General features: G+C 48.2%; 1 protein-coding gene across 1 annotated transcript in view; it reads left to right on the top strand.

The window, feature by feature from the left end:
* Positions 1 to 3,307: 3,307 nt before the first annotated feature.
* The window catches only part of E2F3 (E2F transcription factor 3), a 41,361-nt gene continuing 22,884 nt past the window's right edge, over positions 3,308 to 21,784 (top strand). The window contains exon 1 of the mRNA XM_075705545.1: positions 3,308 to 3,640. Within this exon, the coding sequence (XP_075561660.1) occupies positions 3,308 to 3,640 (333 nt within the window). The remainder of the gene's footprint in view (positions 3,641 to 21,784) is intronic.

The following is a 21,784-nucleotide window of genomic DNA, read 5'->3' as shown; positions in this document are numbered from 1 at the left end:
TTATGCTCTTTACAGAGTAATGAGCTACCACAAACTTAAGGAAAGAACCAGTACATGAAAAGTGGATTCTGAAGTGTACCGTGCCTTAGCCTGCACACTGCTTCTTTTGCTCCCTCTGTTTAATTGTGTTTTGTTTCTGCTCCTGGGATCCTGGCTATTTCTACTATACCTACATGACACTTTTTATACTTTAGTCTTTCTCTATTCTTTCTCTTTACAGGTCTGCTCTAAGGATTCTATTTTTGCTGTTGTCACTTTGCTATGTTTGTACCTTGTTTCTTTCTTTATTGCTTTTCTTTCCTTATGATGTAACATCATGGCCCATGTTTCTTCTCTTCATCTTGCAGGATCCTTGATTATTTCCTTTTTTCCTCCTTTTTAAGTTTTTTATACTGTTGTCTCTATCCACATTGTTTCCTAGATGCCTTTTTTCCTCTCCTCTCTTTCCTGAAGAGTCCCCATTACTCTTTTCACAGCTGCCCATAGTTACCATTCTTTCCTGTTACTTCCATTCCCTTTCCTCTAGAATATGCAAAAACAATGTAGTGTTACCATTTCCATACAAGGAAAAAAAAAAATCTTTATTTTGGACTATAAGCAAGCACATTTCTCTATATCTGGACTTCCCCTCCTGCTTCACCTGCTGTCCTCACTCCTCAGTTTCTGCCCTGCCTTGGCCCTCGGGTGTGCCCCAGTAACCTTCTCCTGCTACGAGGCAGCGAGTCCTGGCATAGGATGCCCTCTCATGATGGGTAGTTAGCTGAAGATGGCAGAGACCATGGCAGAGGAAAACCATAAAAGGTGCTCCAGAAGAAGACTGAAGATGCACTCTGCAGTAGGGGGAGATTTGTGTTTCTCCCTGCTTCTGCTGAGGATATGCCTCACCTGGCCAGCAAGGTGCTGCTATATCTGCCTTGGCCAAGGCACGCTGAGCACAGCTCTCAGCTGCTTCACGCTGTGCATGGGCACAAAGTTGGGCATTGCTGGCTGAATCCTTAAGAGTGGTCCACAGTAGCATAACTACAGATTTAGATAAAATTTTAAACAATGCTAAGGATCTGCAGAAGAAACATGAAATTTTTCAGCCAAGCCCTGCTCCTGCCTCGTCTGGAAGGACTGTAATGAAGACTTAGAAAGGCTTTCAGACTTGGAAAGGTCCTGGATGACCAGCCCAAACTTGCATCACCCCTAAAAGAAGTCTTCCTCATCTATCTACCCTTGATTGGTTTAGTGGTGGACTTGGTAATGTTAGGTTAATGGTTGGACTGGATGATCTTAAAGGTCCTTTCCAACCTAAACGATTCTATGATTCTATGATTAAAAAACCTCCAGTATCCCTGGGTAGACTGCTGCAGGATTTCCTCACTTCAACGTCTATTGATCCCCAATTATCTAGATTAAATCTAGTATTGCTTAAAAAGTCCATTACCTTCCCTACGGAGGAAGAGCAATCTCTTTGTGACCTTTTGTGTATCAGATCACCACTGCCATGTCCTCTTCCTCTACTTTTCACCCCGACAAAACAAAAGCCAACCTTTGTAGTAGGACACATTTTTCTGACCATGTTTTGTTGTTCTTGTTTTCCTCTAGATTTACTCCAGGCTGTATCTTCCCTAATGTGCAGTGCCCAAAATTTTATGCGGTAGCTTAATCAAGGCCTTTCCAGTGCCAAATGGAGCAGAATTTCCTCCTTTGATGGAAAACATGCCCAGAATGGAAGATACCCTCGTCTTGCATGCAACAACATCGCACTGTTGAGCATCCGCTCTGTTTGAGCTAGGGTCAGAGCAGGGGCAACTATAAGCAGGGTTGCAGACTTGATGGAGAAAAGTGTTCGTATACCCACTAGTGTTGGGAATGGGGAACATTACGAAGGGAAAGGGTCTTCATCTGCCTGATTCAGCAGCGTCAGCGTGGGTGTGCAGCCTGCAGCAGGTGTGCGAGGAGCGCCGGTGGCAGGGTGTGAGGGAGGGGAAACAAGACATGGGAAAGTTAGGCATGGCTAGTGGGGGCTGGCCAGGGTGGGGTGGGGGGATTTAGTAAGTTAATGGGGCATTTAAGTTTAGGGGGCATTTAATAAGTGAAGATGCTGCCCAGAAAGTGGAAACAGCTGGTGGATGTAGTTCCCACTGTTTTCCTTCTTGGAGATAACACAGACCGTAAGGGAAGGGAATATCGTGGTGGGTGCTCTCTTTTCGTGGGAAAAAATAGATGAAATGTCTTCGGCAGGCTGGTTTGAAGATTTATGGGTGCAGAAGTACGAAAGCGACGGACAGTGCTTCTCCAGCTACCGGAGCGTGAAATCGCGCGTGGGGACGCCTTTAAACGGCTCCCTCAAAACTTCACCTGCAGAGGCTGGCGCCTTTCCGAGCAAGCCAGGGCGAGAACTCAGCTGACCCCTTCCGAGCCGCAGAGGGGCCGGGCGGGAAGCCGGCCCAGCGGCGCGGGGGGCGCCGCACGCACCCCCCCAGCCCCTCCGGAGACGGCGGCAGCGGCGGGGTTTCCACCCGCCGGCCGGGTCGGCGCCTCCCCGGGGCTGCAGAGCGGCACCCCCGGCTCCGCTCCGCCCCGCCCCGCCCGGGGGGAGCCCGGCGCGCCCGGCCCGGCCGCGCCGAGTGGGCGGGGCCGAGTGGGCGGGGCGGGGCCGAGTGGGCGGGGCCGCGGGAGGGGCGGGGCGGCGCCTGCGGCGGGCACGTTGCGGCAGGCGCCGCCGCAGCTGTCACTGTCAGGGAGCCGGCGAACCGGGATCCCGGCTCCGCGGTGGGGGAATCCCCCAGCCTCGCCCCCGCAGCCAATCGGCGGGCGGCATGCAAATCGCGGCCGCGCCGGGCGGCGGCGGGCCCAGTGGGAAGGGAGAGGGGCGGGGAGGCGGCGCCCCGTTGGACGGCGGGGAAGGCGGCGGGGGCCAATGAGGCGGCGAGGCGGGCGGGGCGCGCCCCGGGGGCGGGGCCATGCAAATTTGGTTTGAAAAGAGGGCGGGAAATCCGAGTTTCGCGGGAGGCCCTTGGCGCGTAACCCGTCTCCTTTCCCTTCATTCATTGTCAGCAGCCGCCGCTTCCTGGAGCCATTTTCCAGCCGGCCCCACACAGCGGGAGCGGCCCCGCTCCATCCGCCGCATCTGCCCGCCCCGCCGCCTCCGTCCCCCCCCGGCGCCCCGCATCCTGCAGCCGGGGCCCCCCCGGCACCCGCAGCCCCCAGTATTTTGCGCGGGGCCTCGGCATCGAGGAGGAAAGGAGCTGGGAAGGCCGGGGGGGGAGGGACGGGGGGAGGAGGAGACGCGGCTGCGGGGACAGACCCGGAGGGAAGGATGAGAAGGGGACTCCAGCCGCCGGCCCCGGCAGCGCCGCCGCCCGCACCGTCCACGGACTCCAGAGCCGCCCCCGCCGGCTTCCCGGCCCGCTTTGCCGCCGGCACCTTCATCCAGATCCGCAGCACCGGCGCGGCGGCGGGGGCGCCCTGTGTTGTCTCCTCCGCTGCCGCCGCCGCCGCCGCCGCCGCTTCCCAGGCTCCCGGTGCCTTTGCCCCGGCGGCGGACGGGGGCCAGCCCGCTGGCAGCTCGCTGTACTGCACCCCCCACGGACCCGCCGGCAGGACGGCGCTGCTGCAGCCCGCTCTCGGCGGAGGCGGAGGCCGCCCCCCGGTAATTTTTTTTTTCCCCCGTCCCCGCGGGAGGGTGAAGGGGACGGTGGGGGATCAGCGCCAGGCAGGCCCTCTCCCCGCCGCCGTCCGGGCCCGGGGGCGGGCGGGGGGGGAGGGCAGGAAAGGCGGAGGCAGCGCTTTGTTGCAATAAACTTTCCTGCCTCCCTCCCACCCGCCGCTGCCGGGTCTTATTGAAAAGGCAAAAAAAAAAAAAAAAAAAAAAAAAGAGGGGGGGGAGAAAAATAAAAAATCCCCCGCCACGTCCCTCCGCACGGGTGCAAAGAGCGAGAAGCCGGCGGCGGGGAAGGGCCCCGCTACCCCCGGGGCGGGGGGCCGGGCCGGGCCGTGCCCCGCCGGTGTCTCCGCTTCACCCCCGGAGCCGCCGGTGACGTCTGGCACACGTGCGCGGAGGCCGCGGCTGTGACTGGGAGCCGGGGCGGGCGGGGAGGGGGACGCCGCTTCCTCCTCCTCCTCCTCCTCCTCCTCCTCCTCCTCCTCCCTCTGGCCTGGGACAGCCCGACCGCCGGCCGGCCGCCCCCGGCCCCCGCCGCTCTCGGAAATGCCCCTGCAGCAGGTCAGTGACTGGTGGGGTGGCGGCGCGCACTGACACCCCCTCCCCCCAAATTCCGCCCCCCCCCAAAATTTCCGCCCCCCCCAAAAAAAAATTCCGCCTTCCCTCCTCCCCCCCGTGGGGTTTTCTTTGTCCTCGCTGTTTTCGGGTGCGCGCTTGGCCCTCGTGGGCTCCGCCGAGTTGGAGAGCGGGGGGGGGGGGGGGCGCGGGGCATCCCCGCCGGGCGGGGGTCGGGGGCGCCGGCGGCGTGGGACCGCTAGACTCCCTCCCGCCTCTTCCCCTCCCGCCCCGCTGCGCCCCTGCCCGGGCAAAAGGGGTTTTAACACCCCCCCACCACCACCACCCCCCGCCCCGCCCCCCCCCCCCATCCAGTCCGGTGCTGGTCCAGGTATCAGATGCTGCTGGAATTCTGAAATACTTTTGCAAGAGCTTGGGAGCAGCATCTGCGTCTTGGTGCAGCTGGGAGACTGTGGGGATGGCGGGAGCTGCCTTTCGCGTGGGTTTTTGCAGGTGTTGGTTGCTGAGGTACTGATGGAAGTTTCAAGGCTTGTCAAATCCCCATCCAAAGCTTTTTTTTTTTTTTTTTTAAATAAGTATCTTTGCTGTAAAAGATACTTGATTTTTCAGTGCTCCTGGTCTTCAGCATATCCTAACGGTGATGGGTGTCAAGAAGGCTGGTTCAAGCCGCTTTGTAAATATTTGGCTGTCCTATGTGAAGGTTTGATTCCTAGAAGGTGGTGTTAAGTGAATACGAACTGAAGTATATGTAACGGGATGAATATGGAAGAGTAATTGTACAGGTTTTTTTCAGCTTTGTGGGAGGGATGTTGGTGTCATAGGGGACTCCTGAAATTTCTCCTTAATGGGTGCTGCAAGACCATTAAATATGAATTTAGTGCATTTTTTTTTGGTGTTCACCTCTCTAATGGGAGAAACTCTTGGCCATAAAAGTCTAGGAAGGCTTCCACCCCCACCCCCCCCACCCCCCCTTAAAGATTTGGAAGCAGGAAGGCAATTTTGGGTGTAGGTGAGTTTGCTGTATACCCTCAGCCCCTGTGTTTACTTTGGGGAGAGGTGTGGGCTGGGGGAGGAAGAGAGTGGTCAGGCCGGCGGTATCTATAGGCTGGGGCTGGCACCCTCCCAGGGCGATAAGCCACCCATGGCACACGCCAGGAAAGGGGCTGCGCATCCCGCTCTGCCCTGACAGCCGTGCTCACGCGAGGGCCCCTCTCGGAGCTGCGCCGGTTTGCTGCAGACCCGTCTTTCGGGAAGTAAGGCTGAAGTGCCCTAGTGCTCTGCCTTGTCTTTCTGCTCTGCAAACTGCTTGGCGGGGAGAGGATCCAGCCCTTTTGTGGTTCTCTGGCTCCCACCTAGTTTTCCCCAAAACTTGCAGAGGATTTTCTGGGACTGGGAGGTGAGGGTATTTTCCCAGTTGGCTCCTAGCTGAGCTGTTCTGAGAAACTGGCATCAGACTGGTGAGAGGAGCGAGAAAATGCTGGGTAGTTGAGGCAGTGAGTTCAGGCGAGCAGCACCAATATAAATTTAGCGCTTGATTAGTTGAGTCGCAAGTAGTGCGTGGAGACCGAGACCCCCAGCTGAAAACAAGGCCCTGCTATGCAAAAGACTGTAGGGATAAGTCTAAAATTTGGCCAGCACACCTGCGCTGGTTAGGGTTATGAAAATACTCTATCTTTGCAGATGTAACTGTGCTGGCAACTCACCCATCACTTCCAAATATAAACTATGGTACGACTGGAAAAGAGTCAGTACAGCAGTATAGTTCAGGCTGTTCAGGGAGGTGTTTGACTTTACCAGCAAATGAAAAAGTTTCTTTTGCCAAAGTAAGCTGCTTTCCCCCTGGGAATTTGTTAGTTACTTTATCTATAGCTGTGTAAGCGTAAGGCTGGAAAAGCCTTGAAAGGTGGCCTAGTCCACAACAACAGGCGGCTTCAGCCCTAGAGAGATGAGAGTTTGCACACTCCTCCATCTCCCAAGCAGGTGTCTCGATACTGTCCAAACCTGTTCCTTGCTCTGTCGCTGCCGCTGCCGAGGGTTGCTAACCGGGCTTTTGTACCCTGGTGAGCCCAGGCTCTGGGAGGCTGTGACCCAGGCTGCCCGCCCTTTCAACTTGAGGAGCTTTTTCACGATTCCTGTGGAGTTAATAGAAAGTGTTACCGGGCAGATCTGAGCCCCTGCCATGGCTTAAACACAAGCGGTAATAAAGAATTAACCCTTGCAAAGCAACCAGCAGCTTGCACTCCTGGCGAAAGGCTGAGCCTCCAGAGATGGGGTCAGTGCTGCCGCAAGGGACAGGCGGTCCCACGTCCTCCCATGCCCTCCCCGTGCCCTCCTGGGGGCTGGTGCCACTTCCCTTCTTCCCTTCTGGAAGCTCAGGCTTCCCAGGGTGGCAAATTAACCCGGACCAAAATAAATAAATAAAGGTTTTTCTGCTGGGCAGGCAGGTTGAACCAGTTAATGGAAGGTCTGGTAAGCACTAGGGACCATCAAGGGAAGGTGGTGGCCAGGGAGAGGGCACAGGGGCAGTGACACCATGCCATTTTGGTGGCAGCAAGCTTGCGAATCGACTCTGCTCCTCATGAAAACGTGGGAGAAATTAATGTTTGGTGAGGTACCCCAAAAGCATTCTCGCTGGTATTGGCTTCTCGCTTGGTGTGAGAGAGTCACTACCATTTGCAAATCCCAGTCCTTAAAAATGGGCCTGCTATAAAAGCAAGCTGCTCAAAATGTTTCTAATTCAAATAGTGGAGAATTTCTTACTGTCTTTGGGTTATAAAGATAAGCCTTTAAGAAGAGGGCCATTTTCTTAGCCATGAGAAAATGCTTAAATGGAGACACCACCCACATGTTAAGTCCTTTTTAAAAGGGGCTAAATCCTCTTAACAAGAATATCTTTAGAGAACTCCTGTGGCCTTTAGATGACATGAGCTGTGGAGAGGCTGGTTCGGCATACTTCAGAAGGGGGCGGGAGGATTTACATTTCCAAACTGAATACTTAGCACCTCTCTCATTTTTCTGGTAGTTTAGAAAGCACCTCTTCCTCCCTCCTTCTCAGCAAGTCGCAGCTGGAAGGGGAAAAAAATGGGGTACCGCAGTCTTTCTCCTAGGTGTTAGGTAAGGGAGCAGGCCAAAACTGAACAAGGATTTCAGGTATGGGAGAAAAACCTGTAAGTTGCAGAAAAGCAGTGGGTAGTTAACTAGGAGCTTTTCTTTATTTTGCAGGAATAAAAAGTTTTGTCTGTGTAGAAGACATAGGTGTTTTCATATTCAGAGCTGTTTTCATCTTTCTTCGCCTGATGGTTTGTGTTAATAGGAATGAATGCTAGCACGAGTCCGGGGCCTTTGCTTTTCAAATAGCATTTAAGGGAGTTTCTTTAAATCCATCTCCTCCAGTGACAGACTGCTTCTGAGCCCAAGGAGGTACCACATGGTCCTTTGGCACAGCTGTCTGAGGAGAGTTCAAAGAGGTATAAATCCTGATTGCCCTAACCGTGCCAACAAGCATCTAGCGGAAAGCAGGCATCCTAATAAAAATGTACGGGAATAGCCTGTAGCTTGCTGTGCTCGCTGATGGTGGCTTTGCTATCCTCACTCAGAGTCCAGCTCTGCTGGTGTGGCTCTGTCTGCACCAGAACTACTGAAGTACGGTAGGATTCTTTCCACACGATGATAAGGGCTTCTGGCACGTTTCCATGAGCAGCTGAGCCACTCAAAGGCTTTACTGTTGCTGGAAGGAGAAGGCTTGCTTCTCCCTCGCTGTCTGCTCTGTAGCACCTCCTTCACCCTACCCCTGGCCTGGCAGTGCTCTTCCCCCACTCTCTCCGCTTGAGAAGCATCCAGCTGTGCTGGTGGGTTGTTTTTCTGCTGCTTTAACAAGGTAAAATAGCTAGGTTTGAGCGATTAGGTCTGGCATGCGGGTAGGTATTGGGCGTACGTGGCCCAAGATGGGATGAGTGGGATGAAGGAAGGAGACAGGAGCTTTCCCATGCAGTGGTGTTGAGGTGTTAAATCGGCTCACCGAACCTTAGTTTTCGGAAGTTGGTCTTGCCTGTTCTGACTGTGAAGCTATCTTCCTTGTGCTGCCAACCTGCTTGCCAAAGGCTGGATATGGGTCACTTTAGGGCCAGTTTATTCTTCTGTAGAGGCTGCTTCAACTGATTGAGCAATTAAAGGTGTTTTCTTTCCCCTCATTTTATCCCAGGTACGTTGGTGCTGCTCTGTTAACTTTTACAGTGTGCTCATTTGTGAGTGTGTGCAAGCATTTAAAAACAAAAAAAAATTTAAACTTAGGAACTGCTGTATTTTGCAAGGTGAAAGGTTCTCCTACTTCTCTGACTACCACTGGCAAATGTTTGAGGAAGGAACACAAGTAGAGGGCTTACACAGGACAAGCCCTTCGACTTGCTTTGAGAGAGCACTTCCTTGGTCAGGGGTTACAATTAGTATCTATAGCTACCAATGGCTTGTGACTTTTTTCTAATCCCTCTTTGAATCTACTTGTAGTTCTGACCTGTAGCAACAAGTTGTATCTATGATTTAGTTATCTTGTATGGAAGAAAAAATAATTTTGTTTCTGCCTTTTTTTTTTGTTTTCCTTTTTGGACTTGCTGCCTGTAGTGTCATTGGGTGATCCTAGATACTGCAGTAGGGGAAAATGATTTCCTCTCATATGTTTCTCAACACAGTTTATGATACATTACCTTCTGTCCTCAGTTGTCTTCTCCAAGCTGAAGAGTGATAGACCATTTAATTTCTCCTGAAATGAAAGCCATTAATGTTAAAAGAGAAGTGCCCTTTTATAAAAGAATCACATGATTCTTTAAAACAAGCAAGTTTATTAGTTGTGAGTTTTTACTTGCCAAGCTTTTGGGGATTGGTGGCTTCAAAAGATGTTTTGAAGATGTGGTGGACCCATTTTGCAGGCCTAGTAGGAGCCAGAGACCCTTTCAGAGCCAGCTTGTTTCACCAGGTGTTAACCTGGCCCTGGGTGGAGAACAGGAGGTGTGGAGCAGAGGGGCCGAGTGTGCCCGACTACGGTGGCAATGGCTCATTACAAAGTGTAGGTGTAAAAAGGAAAGCAAAGTAGCACCGCTCCTCTTTGGAGCCCCTGTCCTGTGTGGGGCCCGTAAGGGTGGTGCGACTGGGGGGGGGGAATTCAGCCCACCCCTCTGGTCCAGAGCACTAAGAGGGGAATTGGGTGAGAAACGAAGATGTGAGCTTTTCTTAGTAGCTTCAAGTATGACACCTTTCAAACCTTCAGGCTTCACTTCTGAAGGTGTGTGCTGGGCTGCTGGCCGTGGCTCTGGTGGCCGGCTGGGTCCTGGTGCGGGTGTAGAGGGGTGGGAGGGTGGCTCAGGCTTTAATCCTGGCTTGTAGAGGAGCTGCCCGCTAAGGACGGGCTGGAGACCGTGACTTCAGTTCAGACGGGCTTCTTACGCTGACGGAGGTAACGTGGATCCAGCCATGCCCAGAGCGAGGCTTCAGCAGGTGGAAAGCTCTTCTTGGTGTAACTAAATCTCCAGGTTTTACAGTCTCTGCAAATAATCTCATTTACAGCTGGCAGCACTGAGTGTGTATATATGGTGGCAACTCTCCTTACAAATGACTAAGTTGGACTTCAGGCTTTTGTTTTGGCTGGCAGAGTTAATCACTTCTTGCATTATTTTTCGAGAGCAGAATTGTGTGTGTTTGCTGCGGGGAGAAGCAGCCCTGTTCACATGTCTGGGGCAGCGGTGTGCAGTGGGAGGGAGGCTGCCCGTCCCTCCAGGACCAGGCTGTTGCAGCGCTTGAGGTGCTGCTGATGAAGTACTTGGAATCGGTTTCAATTCCAGTTCTGTCTTCTGTTTGAAGACAGACTTGGCAAAATTGCCCAATTTATCACATCTTTAAAAGGGAACTATTTCACTTCTGTTTTCCTCAAGTAAGTTGGTCCAAAACCACACTTGGAAGTGCTATGCCTGGCATGGGTGTCTCCTGAAGTACTATGCTGTCTGCTTGGATGGTGCTGCTATTTGCTGGATCTCATGGCATTTGTGGAGTTCTAAATGCCTTGTGGGCTCAACGTGAGCTGTGGTAAATATTTCCGTCTGCAAGCCCTGCAAAGGGAGAAGACAAGAGTTGGACTAGATGTTGATGAAGCCAGAGCATACTGAAAATGGCCTCTGCTGCGTGGTAGGAGCACTCTATTCCATGTGTTTTAGCCTTCCTTTTATACACATATGCATACATCACAAATGTCTTGGTAGCTGGTTGCAAACGGAACTTGCCTAAGCTTAATGGCATGCATTGTGTCTTTCCTGTCCTACTTGTGAATGTGAACAGTTGTTGACCTGTTATAGTGTGAAAACGAGCACACTAGCTCTGTCATGACTGCACGCATGTGCCCTGTAGCTTTCCGGCTTTTGCGCCAAAGGTCTTTTGCCTAGGACTAAGCTAGGAAAGAAAGGTGGAACGTTGAAGATCACCTTTCTAGAATCAGCTGGCATCTTGTCTGCCACTGCACTATGTGGGCAAGTATGGCTTTTGTTTTTTCCTACCTCTAGAAGTAAAACCAGTTCTCTGCTTTGTCACTTCATTTAAGTAGGAGACTTAATTTGATCACCTGCCTCCTCGTTCAAGATTTCATCTGATTTGTATGTGGCTCCATCTAGGCCCAGAAGTGACCACTACTGAAGGCTGATGGCATTTTCAGGTGCCCTACTTCAAGGGTCTAGGGCCCGCTTTTTAGGAAGATATCGGGTGCTTCCTGTGATGTTCAGTTGCTCTACTGCAGACGTTGGGTCCCTGGTATCTCAAGCTTTATATGAACAAGCCACTTTTAAAAGGAAAGACTGCTATTATTTTGGCTTTTGTTTCTATAACTTCACACGGGATTTTAGAGTCTCCTCACATAGACATTGCAAGCCACTAGTGGTTTTGCAAAGATCTGTGAAAACTCATAGATAACATGTAAACAACTATTTTTGGTAAAAATAAATTGTATTGGGAAACTGGATAACAAGAGGTGTCTGCTCAGCCTTGGCTGCTTCAGCTCCAGCATTCCTGCTCCAAGTTGTGGTATGCGTGTATTGGTTAATGTATGCATAGATTCTAGCAGTAATTTTCATTAATGAACTTCTTGAAAGACTTTCTCCTCTTTACAATGCTATTCTGGTTTTCTTTGGGGTTTTTTTTTTTTGGTTGTTGTACAGCTGTTGGTTCAAAGGTTGTTGCATATTGCATAACTTTCTGCTAGAAAGCGGGGCGGGGGAGGAAACTCATTGGCAAACTTCCTTCCTTGTTAATTAAGGTGACATTAGAAGTCTCTGGTTTAGGACTCAATGGTGGCTGTCACCATGCAGTGCAAGAGTCAAATTCTTATATTATGTGTCAGGCTGATCGATCCACTGTACTAGTTCTCTCTAAATATGACTTTCTCTTAATTTTGGTTTTACCCATGAGTTACAAAATTTTACTAAAATTGGAGTGCAGTAACAGACATAACTTTTTTTTCTGCAAGCCGCTGAATCTGCACTGTAGGATTTCATTATTTTTACACATTTTAAAGTACAGATGTAATTTTAGAGTGAAAGACTTCATAGAGTGAGTGTACTATGCTCTCTCTAAAACATAGCTTTCAAATTTGCCTTGCATGTTGTTCAGAAACAAACTGGCATGTAGACTTGCTTGCATCCCTCCTACCTAGACTCCCATTTAAGAGCTGTCATCTGGCAAATTTCAGGTCTGGAAGTAAAAATGTAACCTTTTGGCCTGGTGTTTATATTGGTATGGTCCATTTATGTTGACAGTAGGCTTCTGGCTTTTTGGGTGCTACCACAGTGTAAGTAGGTAAGTATGTAAAGATATGAAATGATGTGCAGAAATGGTCTCATCTTGTACTGTACCTGGAATGGCAGTTCCCGTGTATTGAGTTGTCTACAGTGTACTGGAAAAGACATGCTTTAAGGAGCAGGTCTGAAGGCTTTGCTGCATTCTCTGACTGTTTCTGTAATGGAAACTGGGCTTTCCTTCACCCTCTGCTTGGGCTTTTTTAACATCTGCTGGTTTTAAGGTTGTTTTTCCAACCAGAGATGCTAGAAATGGAATTATATGGAATTATAATGTCTTGAGTGATGCTAGTAACCTAATAGTGCCTTCAGTACTTGTTTTCTTGTGCTGCTAACTCTGGAATTAAATGGCAATTACCATGTATATATGCTGGTGTTATTTTGCCTCGCCAACATCGTGTTTTTTAGACAGCGTTGGTCCCACACGTTGACAGTCATTTTTTTGTCCCCGTACAGTGAGCTAGTTCACACTTTGTCTAATGTCTTCGCATAGCAGGAACTGATGCTGGTTACAGCTCTCACAGAAGGCTTTTGTGTGGAGATATCTGAAAGCTGTCTTGTTGGAGCTTTTATCAAGGCTATCGCAATGAGGCCATTATCCCCGCTTGTGGTGAACATAGATATTCACAGAAATTTTTATAATATTGCTTAGTAAGTGGCACACTGGTAAAGAGTGACAATGCTGGAGTGGTACAGAAATAATACCCGAGGTGGCAGCCATGCCGCAGCCGGGAGTTATCTGTCCTTGCAGACTGGGGATGGGGTGGGAAGGGAACCCCACATGGGGCAGACGGAGGGTGGTGATCAGAGCTATCGCAAGCATGAATAATCCTGGCTGTCGGCTCAGTGGAATAAAGTTTAACTTTTCATGGTAAGACTTTTATCAAGTGGCTCCAAGTAACCCGGATCCAAATTGCTGTATAATAGTTCTGCACCTCTTCTTTTTCTTGTTTTTTTTTTTTTTTGGCTGCATGGTATCTGTAGCCTAAAACCGTCTCTTGGGAGTTATGTAAAACTGCAAGTCGGGTGAGAGGAAGCTGAAACTTCACAACTCTGCTCTAGTACTCGTTTTAAGCACAAACCTCTTGAGCTGGTAGAAAAGACAGCTTACTACTTGAGGCGGGGGGAGGGAGGGTTTTCAAAATGATAATAGAATTTTCACCAGCTGCTTTGTCTTGATGGTGGGTATTTCACTGGGTTTATTCTTTTTTTCTTTCTTTTTTTTTTTTTTTTTTTTCCCCTCAGGAACTGGCAGGTTAGAAAAAGCTCTTTTTGTGAAAGACAGTGTCCTGAAAGCATAAGAGAATTGTTCATTTTCTTTCTCTGGTTCTTAATCATAAGAGCTGCCTTGATGATTTTTCCCACCTCAAATTAGCAGTTTATTTATAACATGCTAATGTTCTGCATGCCTGTCGGTATTACTGTTCTGTCGTGCTGAGCTGAGAATTGTTCTCTAGAAAACTGACACCGTGAAGATGACATAAATGAACATGGGAAATTGAGTATGATGGAGAAAAATTCAGGTGGCTTTTGGTATGACTTTGGTTCACACTTCTTTCTATAAAATCACTTCAATTTTCTTTCTGATTTCAATTGCTAGTCACATTTTTGTTGCTTGTTTTTATTTGTTACTTAAAATAAGTACTTATGCTTATTTTATATATATAATATATATATTTTATATATACTTATACTTAAAATACTTAAAAAAAAAAAAAGGCAGACCACTGCCTTTTAGCGTGCTTGCTACCCTTTCATTCCTGTTGGCAAAATTTCTCTGTGATCATCTTCTGCGTGTTGCCACCAGCTGCCTTCTTGGATTGCAGGCAGGGGAGTGAGGAACTTGAGGGGGTATTTTCCCCTTCTCAGGGCCCTCGCAACAACCGCTTCACAACTGAGAGCCTGCAAGGCTCCTGCAGGAAGGCTCTTCCAGATCTAGAGGCTAGGCAGCATCCCTCCCAGTGGTCCTCTGCTTCAGCTGCTCTACAGAAAGACCAGGGAGCATTCAAAGGCCAGGCTGCAAAACAGGGTGTCTTGTGCATGGAGAAGGAAATGGCAAAATAAAAATGCATCCCATGAGTTGCCGCACTTGGAGCGGTGTGCTTGGTAGACGTTTTTGAGAGAGGTGGTAAAGAAAGGTGCAAGATCATCTGGAGACCTCCAACATTGTTTGCCTGTGACCTGTTCTGTTGGTGGCCTTGGGGCACTGAAGTCCTTCTCTTTTCTCTTCTTGGTAACATCATGCTTTTGCTGAATATGTGGGAAGTGAATGCAACAGTAGTGAACAGGTTGCATGCCGTTGGCTAGATGTTAAGCTTATGTACAGCCTTCTGTGGACAGAAATAAGTTAATACTTATAAAGCTTTTCTTTGTCTTTTTTGGGCGGGGGTAGAAACCCCCTTTGCTGTGAAGGGGAATGTGTAGGGAATTCCAGAGACTGACATATTTAATAAAAAAAAAGGGGGGGGGGGGGGAAGAGAGAGAGAGAGAGAGAAAAGAAAAGCAAGCTTGTAGGCAGGCAAATTCCCCTTATTCAGAGAAAGCCATATGTTCAGGATACTATCCTTAGTGTGATTTATTTGCTTCAGAATTAGGAAAGAGGGTTGCTAGGAAAAGTGAGATGCATTGAGTACTTTCACCCTCTTAAAGAATTTTATAAGTGCGACTACCATCTCCCTCCTTTCTCCTTCTTTCCCAGTCATGGAGAATAATCAATTTTGCAATAAGTCAGAGCAAGGAAAAATGTGATTGTTCTCATCTGCAATGCAGAGACTAAGATGGACTCTTTCTTTAAGGCCAAAATCAGGTATTTCTGCCTCAAAGTGAATCAGAAGTTATTGAATCATTCTGTTTTAGTAAGAAGGGATCTGAATTTCAGCCTTTTTATTTTCCCCTTCAGATTTGCCTAGTTTTTGTTTTCTTAACTACCCTTTAGCTCTTTCAATGGCCTCAATGCCATTTTGAACACATTTCCCTACTCCCTCCAAGGCGGGGAAGCAGCACCAGCTGTACCAGGCAGGCATTATATCTGTTGCCAGTACTTCATTTGAAGTGGAGAAATGTGGCTTTCCCAGCCGTTTGAAGAGGCTGGTTGCCTCAGCATGTGAAGAGCAGCCCCCAAACTCTGCTCAACTGGCAACAGAGAAGGGAGGAATCTCCTTAAGACCTTGCAGGGAGAAAACTCTAGGCATCTGTGAGATGCTATAGTATATCTAGCTAAAAATATCAGAAACTTTGGCTTGCCTATTGACTTGTTTGATGCTGATTCCTTGTTGAAATGGAAAGAGCCAACAGATCTGGAACAGTTTTAAACTTCCTGAACTCTGCATAATAGCGTAGTCACACGAGAGGGGCAGCATAAAGATCCCAGCAAATGTACTTGCCCACCAAGGCAGCCCCGGCTCTTTCACTGGTCATGCAAGCGTGGCATGCCTAGAAGATTAGGGACAGCCTGCCTGCCTGCCAGCATCTGCAATGGTCCTGGAAGGGTTGCTTTCCTCCTGGAAAGCTGCCGTCAGATACTTTGTCTAGCTTCTGCCCCAGACCCTTTGGTTAATGTTGCGCAAATCATACAAAAATGTATCGTTCCTTCTGCTGCAAAGTAATGCTGGACACCTTCTGCAAGTATTTCACCTCTCCCTGAATGCCAGAGGCTGTGCTTTTTGTCATCTTTGTTGCTCTGCCTCGTGTTTGAGCGCCCCTCCGTGACTGCAGGGGCTATGGGGTGTGAGGCCCAGCACGGAGCAGGTGCAGTGATCTTCCCAGCTAGAACCTTGACTTAAGGATGTGGGAAGGTACACGGTCCACTCTTCTCTGAGGAAAAATGTGGAGTGTAACTTAGTAGGTGTATTAGTCTGAACTGAGGTAGGCATGCAGGTCAGGACTGATGCAGCAGCACACTTACATGGGGGAGATCTTTAGGCACATGTCACTCTACAGGTTCACCTGTTTGTGCGTCTGCACCCCACGCGTGTTAAGACTGGAATTTTTTGGATAGTAACATTGATCAGGGCCGTGACTAGTTGCTTCCTTGTTCTTGTGTGTAACTGCATAGAGTGGAGAAACTTCAGCTTTCTCTTAGCTTCCTATTCCTTTCAGAGGCAGAGTTGAAACTTCGAATTTCTTAGGTCTACTTTGACCACCATCACATGGTTGTGGTATCCTGATACAATTTTTCTCTTCAGAAAAATGGTCCAAAAATCAGCATGCTTCACTGTCCATTTTGCAATGAGCTGATCCTTTTTTCAAGACAAGCTTAGGAGCCTCTCTTCTTGTGAGGCGCTGTGCTTACCAGCAGATGCTTGGAGTACCTGTGAGTTTGTGGAGATTGTGACTTCTTCAGACTTGCTATCTGAGAGCCTCTGAGGGGACAAGTTGCTAGACCTGCTACTGGATCACCCAGCTGCATCTAGCATCTTGGCTATGGCTGAGATTAGATTATTGATCTTGGTGGTGTGAGCTTCAAATTGCAAAAGAACTGATGAAGACTTTTGATTGCATGGGCAGAAAGACAGGACGTATACATATACAGCCTTGGGGCTTGTGAGGGCTGAGCAGGAGCCTGCAGGAGCAGTGGAACAGTGGAATTTTTTTAAGTTTGGTATTAAGATCTTAAGAAGGCAGGCCAGCAAGGTGATTTGGTTAAGAACCTTTTGCAGTTGCAATATGGAATTTTTTCACCTTAATGAATGAAGGCCGCGGTTTGAGCATATGCCAGTATGCCTTTCCAGAGCTGTGATACGGCTGAACCACAGTGGAAATCTGGAACCATAACAACACTGCTTATAGGAAGTTTGACTCCCTGCATTTAACCACAAATGCGGTCAATCTTAGGAGAGGCAATAACGGAGAGGAAGAAAGGTGGTAGTATTTGATTAGCTTTGTTCTCCCTGTTTTCTGCAGTCTGTCTGATGGATGCAGCTCCAGCTGTGAGAGCAGAGTGATAATATTGCTGACTGATGGTTCCGGTTTCTTTCTTGTTACAATCTGAAGATATTCTTTTGGGGTAGATATAACAAGACTTACTTTCAGCATATTAAATTCAATAGTCATGTGCTATTATTAAGCAGTTGGGCTGCTTGGTAAACTATTCCCTATAACTGAAGAGAGTAATATATGGAAGAGGATTAAATAGCATGTCAAGATCCTTCAGGTGGTCACTAGCTTCATGCAGGGACTGAAGCACTAAGTAATCCAGTCGTGACGGTGTCTGCAGTGGGTGAGTGAGGGACAAAGGTCTTCCCGCTGCTCCTCACCGTTGTGCCCCAGATCAATGTGTTAGCGCCGTTCGGTTCAGCAGCATGGGAATGGCTGTTTGTCTTGGAAACTAAAATATCCTCCTGCTTCCTATCTGCATGTTCTCGGAAATTAAATGTAATTCTCTCATAGTCAGGGTACCTTTAATTGCCTGCTGTGGTAGGAAGGAAAAGATGAACTGGGGATCGGGTCTGTGCTACTATGAGCACTTCCCGTGACGGAGGGGATTTCCTGGAACAATCCTGGGAGACACTTTGGGGATGTGGTTTCGCAGTCGGCTTAAGGTGATCCAAGTCGGTGCTGCCATGAATGGGGTCATGCTGCCCTCCCTCCCCGCTCACGCGGTCCCACCGCCTCCCTGCGTCGGCGCCTGGGCTCATACCGCCCTGCGCTCAGCCAGACTGGGGACCTGCTCCAGCTGAAAGCTAACACTGGGCCAGTGATTAGTTTTCAGCCCAGCGAGCTCCCTGGCCTGGCCGGCAGCGTGGCTGGGGTGGAGGCGGCCCGCGGGGGCTGCCCCTTGGCAGCGGGGCGCTGAGGTGCACCCTCGGCTGCAAAAGCCGGCACGCAGCCTCCGGCCGGGCGCTCTCCCCACGCGTGGGATGCCTCGCTTGGTGCGGCAGCAGACCGAGAGCCTTGCTCCGTGCATGACCCTAGCATCTCCTAGAAGGGAGTGGAGTTGTGCGTAACGAAAACCTAACAGATGGCTCTGTAAAGAAATAGGCAGCTTTTGTGCTGTTACTTACTGCTTAGGTTACCGAGCGCGTGCAGCTGCTGGTGCCTTGCCGGCAGTGCCCAAGGGCTGAAGGGAACTCGAACACTCTCCCCATCTCTGGCTGTCAGCTTTTAAAGGCTTGGGGCAGTTCAGGGGTTTTGTGAGCATGTGGAGGAGAAAACATGGCTGAAAACGTTCTCAATTTGCAGAGGAAATGCACAGTTGCTTAAACTGAGAACGTGTGTGTTCTCAGCGCTGTGTTTGTACCGTGCCCCGTACACCTGACTAACAGTCCCTGACCAAGGCTCCCGGGCTACATGTAATTTAATTACAGTCTGATGGCTGGCATTGAAGTAGGTGAAGATATAAATGGAATTTGTGCCTAGAAGTTATGTATGTAGAGCGAGCTTGTTAATACTGGAGGCCTTCTCTGAAATCATCGCTATCAGGAAATACCTCCTGAGGAAAGACTGGCTGTGCTGCTTTGACAGGTACAGTCGCTCTTAGCAGGGCTTTAACATGACTGATTTTTAACAGATGAAAGTACAGGCATTGTGGTCTTGCACAAGAGGTCACAGAATCCCTGGAGATAGCAATTGGGATGGCTTTTACTGCCGGTAGCTGCAGCCACAGCTGAGGGGCTTATCCTGCATGGGTTATGAAGGTGGGAAGGCTCCTAGAGCTTCTGGTCAGATGAGTGGTAATGAACACTAGTCACAGGGAAAGCTCATCAAGGAAGGTTGAGTTTTGTGACTGCACTCAGCAACGTCTCCTTTCTGCCCCTCAAGCGGAGAGGTGAAGCCAGTCTGTGTGGCTGCAAGAGCAGGCAGGGCCCTGCTCATTCCCTGCCGCTGCGGAATTTGGCTCTTGTGACCAAAATACAGTGCTGAATTTCGGCTTCAGCTTAAAAGGAGGTGTATCATTGTGGTTGTAAGGAAACCCCCATATACAAACTCAACTATTGGTGTACTAACTAGCTAACTCTGGAGACAGCCTGTAACTAACAGGGCTGCAAAATAAGTTACCACTCTAATCTGTTGCCTAATTTTGAACATAACTATTTTGTTATCAATTACTTCAGCACAAAACTTCAGATGTGTTTATCTCGCAATCTTTCCATGCATTGCCCACTGCCAGAAGCCTCAGCTCTCCCCACAGCAGCTGCCAAAGATTTCTGTCTTTCTCCCTATACTTTCTTTAGCACCATTGTGCATTGAAACACTTGCAGGATAGTAAAATGTAAAAGCTGTGTAGCATTCCTATTTATTTTGGAATTCAGTTTTTTACACAAGGAACACTAACTCTGCCATATTTACTTTCTTGTATTTAATTCAATAAAACATATTTACCTGAAGCGGACACAAAATTTCCAGTTTGCTGTGGAAAGTGTAGGGCCGCACTGCAGAACTCGTTCCAAGTTCGTGCAGAGTGTGTGAGGGCTTCTTGCCAGCGCAGAGCGTGGGAGGGAAGTCAGGAGTAAGATGAGTCTTGCTGCTATCATCAACAGGTGCCTGTTGAAAGGGTAGAAGTTATGGATGTCAAGGCAAGATGACAGGTTTTTGGGGGGGTTTTTTGAGTTTTACACTTCCAAGACAAACCAATGACTGGCAAAGCAGGTTTCTTCTGAGACTGTCTTTAAAGTGCTTTTGCTTCACCTTGGATAAGAACCTGCAACCTCAGATAGTGAAACATAGCCAAATTTTCCTGGATAATCTTGGCTTTACAGTTTGATATAGTTTAGAATTAGGGTTGGGAAAAGAATTAGTGTAGAAAAATGAGGATTTTTTTTTTTTTTTGAGAATCTACCACACTTTAGGCTTTTTAGCAATCTAGGAAGCCTACAGGCTGGTGGGGGCTTCCCATGGCTGCCCTGAGTTGTCTTACCCTTCCTCCTGCTGCTAAGAGAATAAGGCTGTCCTTCTTCCTGTCCACATACTGTTGAGAAAGGCCATCATACACAGGCTATTTTTGATCCTATTTCTTCCCCTAATTATATGTAGCTTTTATAAATCTGCCTGGATGGAAAGCTTCTGTGTACTTTGAAAGGGCTCATTTGATCTAAATTTAAGGATGTCTCGTGTCCAGTTGTAAAACTTGCTATTTTAGTTTTCTCTACCTACAGCTTTTACTAAAACAAGAGGAAAACGATGAAAAGCAGGGACTGAAAAGTGTGTGTGTGTGTGAGAGGAGGGAATGATGACTCGTAAATGGGACTGCATTTGAAAATGAAAAGGATCAAGGTGTACCGCTTATAAGAGAGAAAGTTACGGGTTTTGTGAAGAAGGCACAATTAAATCATATGGTCATTTATCTTGCGAACAGATTAAGGTATGTTTGTGGAAGAATCCATGAGCCTGAATTGAGGAGATAATTTTGAAGAGAGAAGAAATCTATTTAAAGAAAGGAATTTTTAGTGCATCCTTTAATAGGTGATATTTTAGTGCTAGATTCCACTGGAAGACTTCTCCAGACTTCTGGAAAATCCCATTTAACTGTCCATTTCCCAAGGGATAGTTCTAATAACTGCACAGTTATACAGCAAGGCAGGCAGCAGAAGGGAAAGAGGGGGAAGGCAGAAGTGCAAGAAGCCAAATGAGCTTTCTCTGAGCTTTAGGCTGTAATGAATAGAAATTAAAGCTCATGAATAGACACCTGAGTTTCTGCTTTCATCCTAGGTGCTGTCTCTTTTACCTCTCTCCTAATGTTCTGCTCTTCTGGTCTCGTTCTGGCATCCATAAAAGTTTCCTAAAACTTGGGATGTCCAACAGTCTTGAAATAACCCTTTCTGTAGAGTTTAAGTAGTGTGCAATTATAAGGATGGAGTTCTGTATACAGCACTACAAAAAGTGCTTGTGGTGTTTCTTAAAATGTTTACCAGCACTATCCAACAGCCAGCTCTTCCCTCGTTCACCTTTTTTTCTTTTCCTGTATTTCCTCCCCACCAACGAAAAGCTAAAAGATAGCAAAGATGTAGCTATCTGACATGTGAATGAAGCTGATAGAAAAGATGTTTAATTTTATAAAGCATTTTGATTTTTTTTTTTTAAAAAAAAGGTAACTCAGTATGGTATTGGATTAAAAATTGGCTAAGTGACAGGAAAAGGGTCCTTTTGATTCCAGTGAGTATTTGTACTAATCCCAATACTATGGAATGCTTTCATCATTGTCCTAGAAGTAAACAAAAAAACTGTTGCTGATAGTAATTGCTAGCAGAATAGTAAATGATAGTGGAGCTCTCACAACTTGCTCTGTAGGCACATTCAAACACACTGCATCTTTAATACAGCCAAAGGCAAAGTTGTATGCCAGAGAACAGGGAATTCAAGCTATGCCTTATGAAAGAGGGCCTGTATCCTGGAAAGCAGCACTTCTGAGAAGTCTGTAGTGGACAAGCAACTGCACATCAGCTTCCAGAGCAATGCTGAGGAGCGATGGCACTGAGGCTTGCATCCTGGCATGTAGCAAAAAACAGGAACAACAGGAGGAGATACTTTTGCCTCAGTGAACAGTTTTGGTGCAGCTGATACTTAAAATAACATACACAATTCAGTGCTAGTGCTTGTAAAGGGAAAATGTAGAAAATGGAAGATGATGTTAAATAGGGCAGCAAATATTATTTGAGGTCTGAACAAAATGCCCTACAGTGCATCTTACTTAAGCAATATTGTGCTTATGAAATTAGTTTTAAGGGATGATTTGACTGATATATAAGATACAGAATTGTGAGGGGTGGTTGATATAGCTGATGGTTGCACTGCC

This window comes from Pelecanus crispus, chromosome 2 (genome assembly GCF_030463565.1).
Source record: "Pelecanus crispus isolate bPelCri1 chromosome 2, bPelCri1.pri, whole genome shotgun sequence".
NCBI classification, from domain to species: domain Eukaryota; kingdom Metazoa; phylum Chordata; class Aves; order Pelecaniformes; family Pelecanidae; genus Pelecanus; species Pelecanus crispus.
Note: the sequence above shows the minus strand (reverse complement) of the source record. Positions and strands in the feature narration are given on the sequence as shown.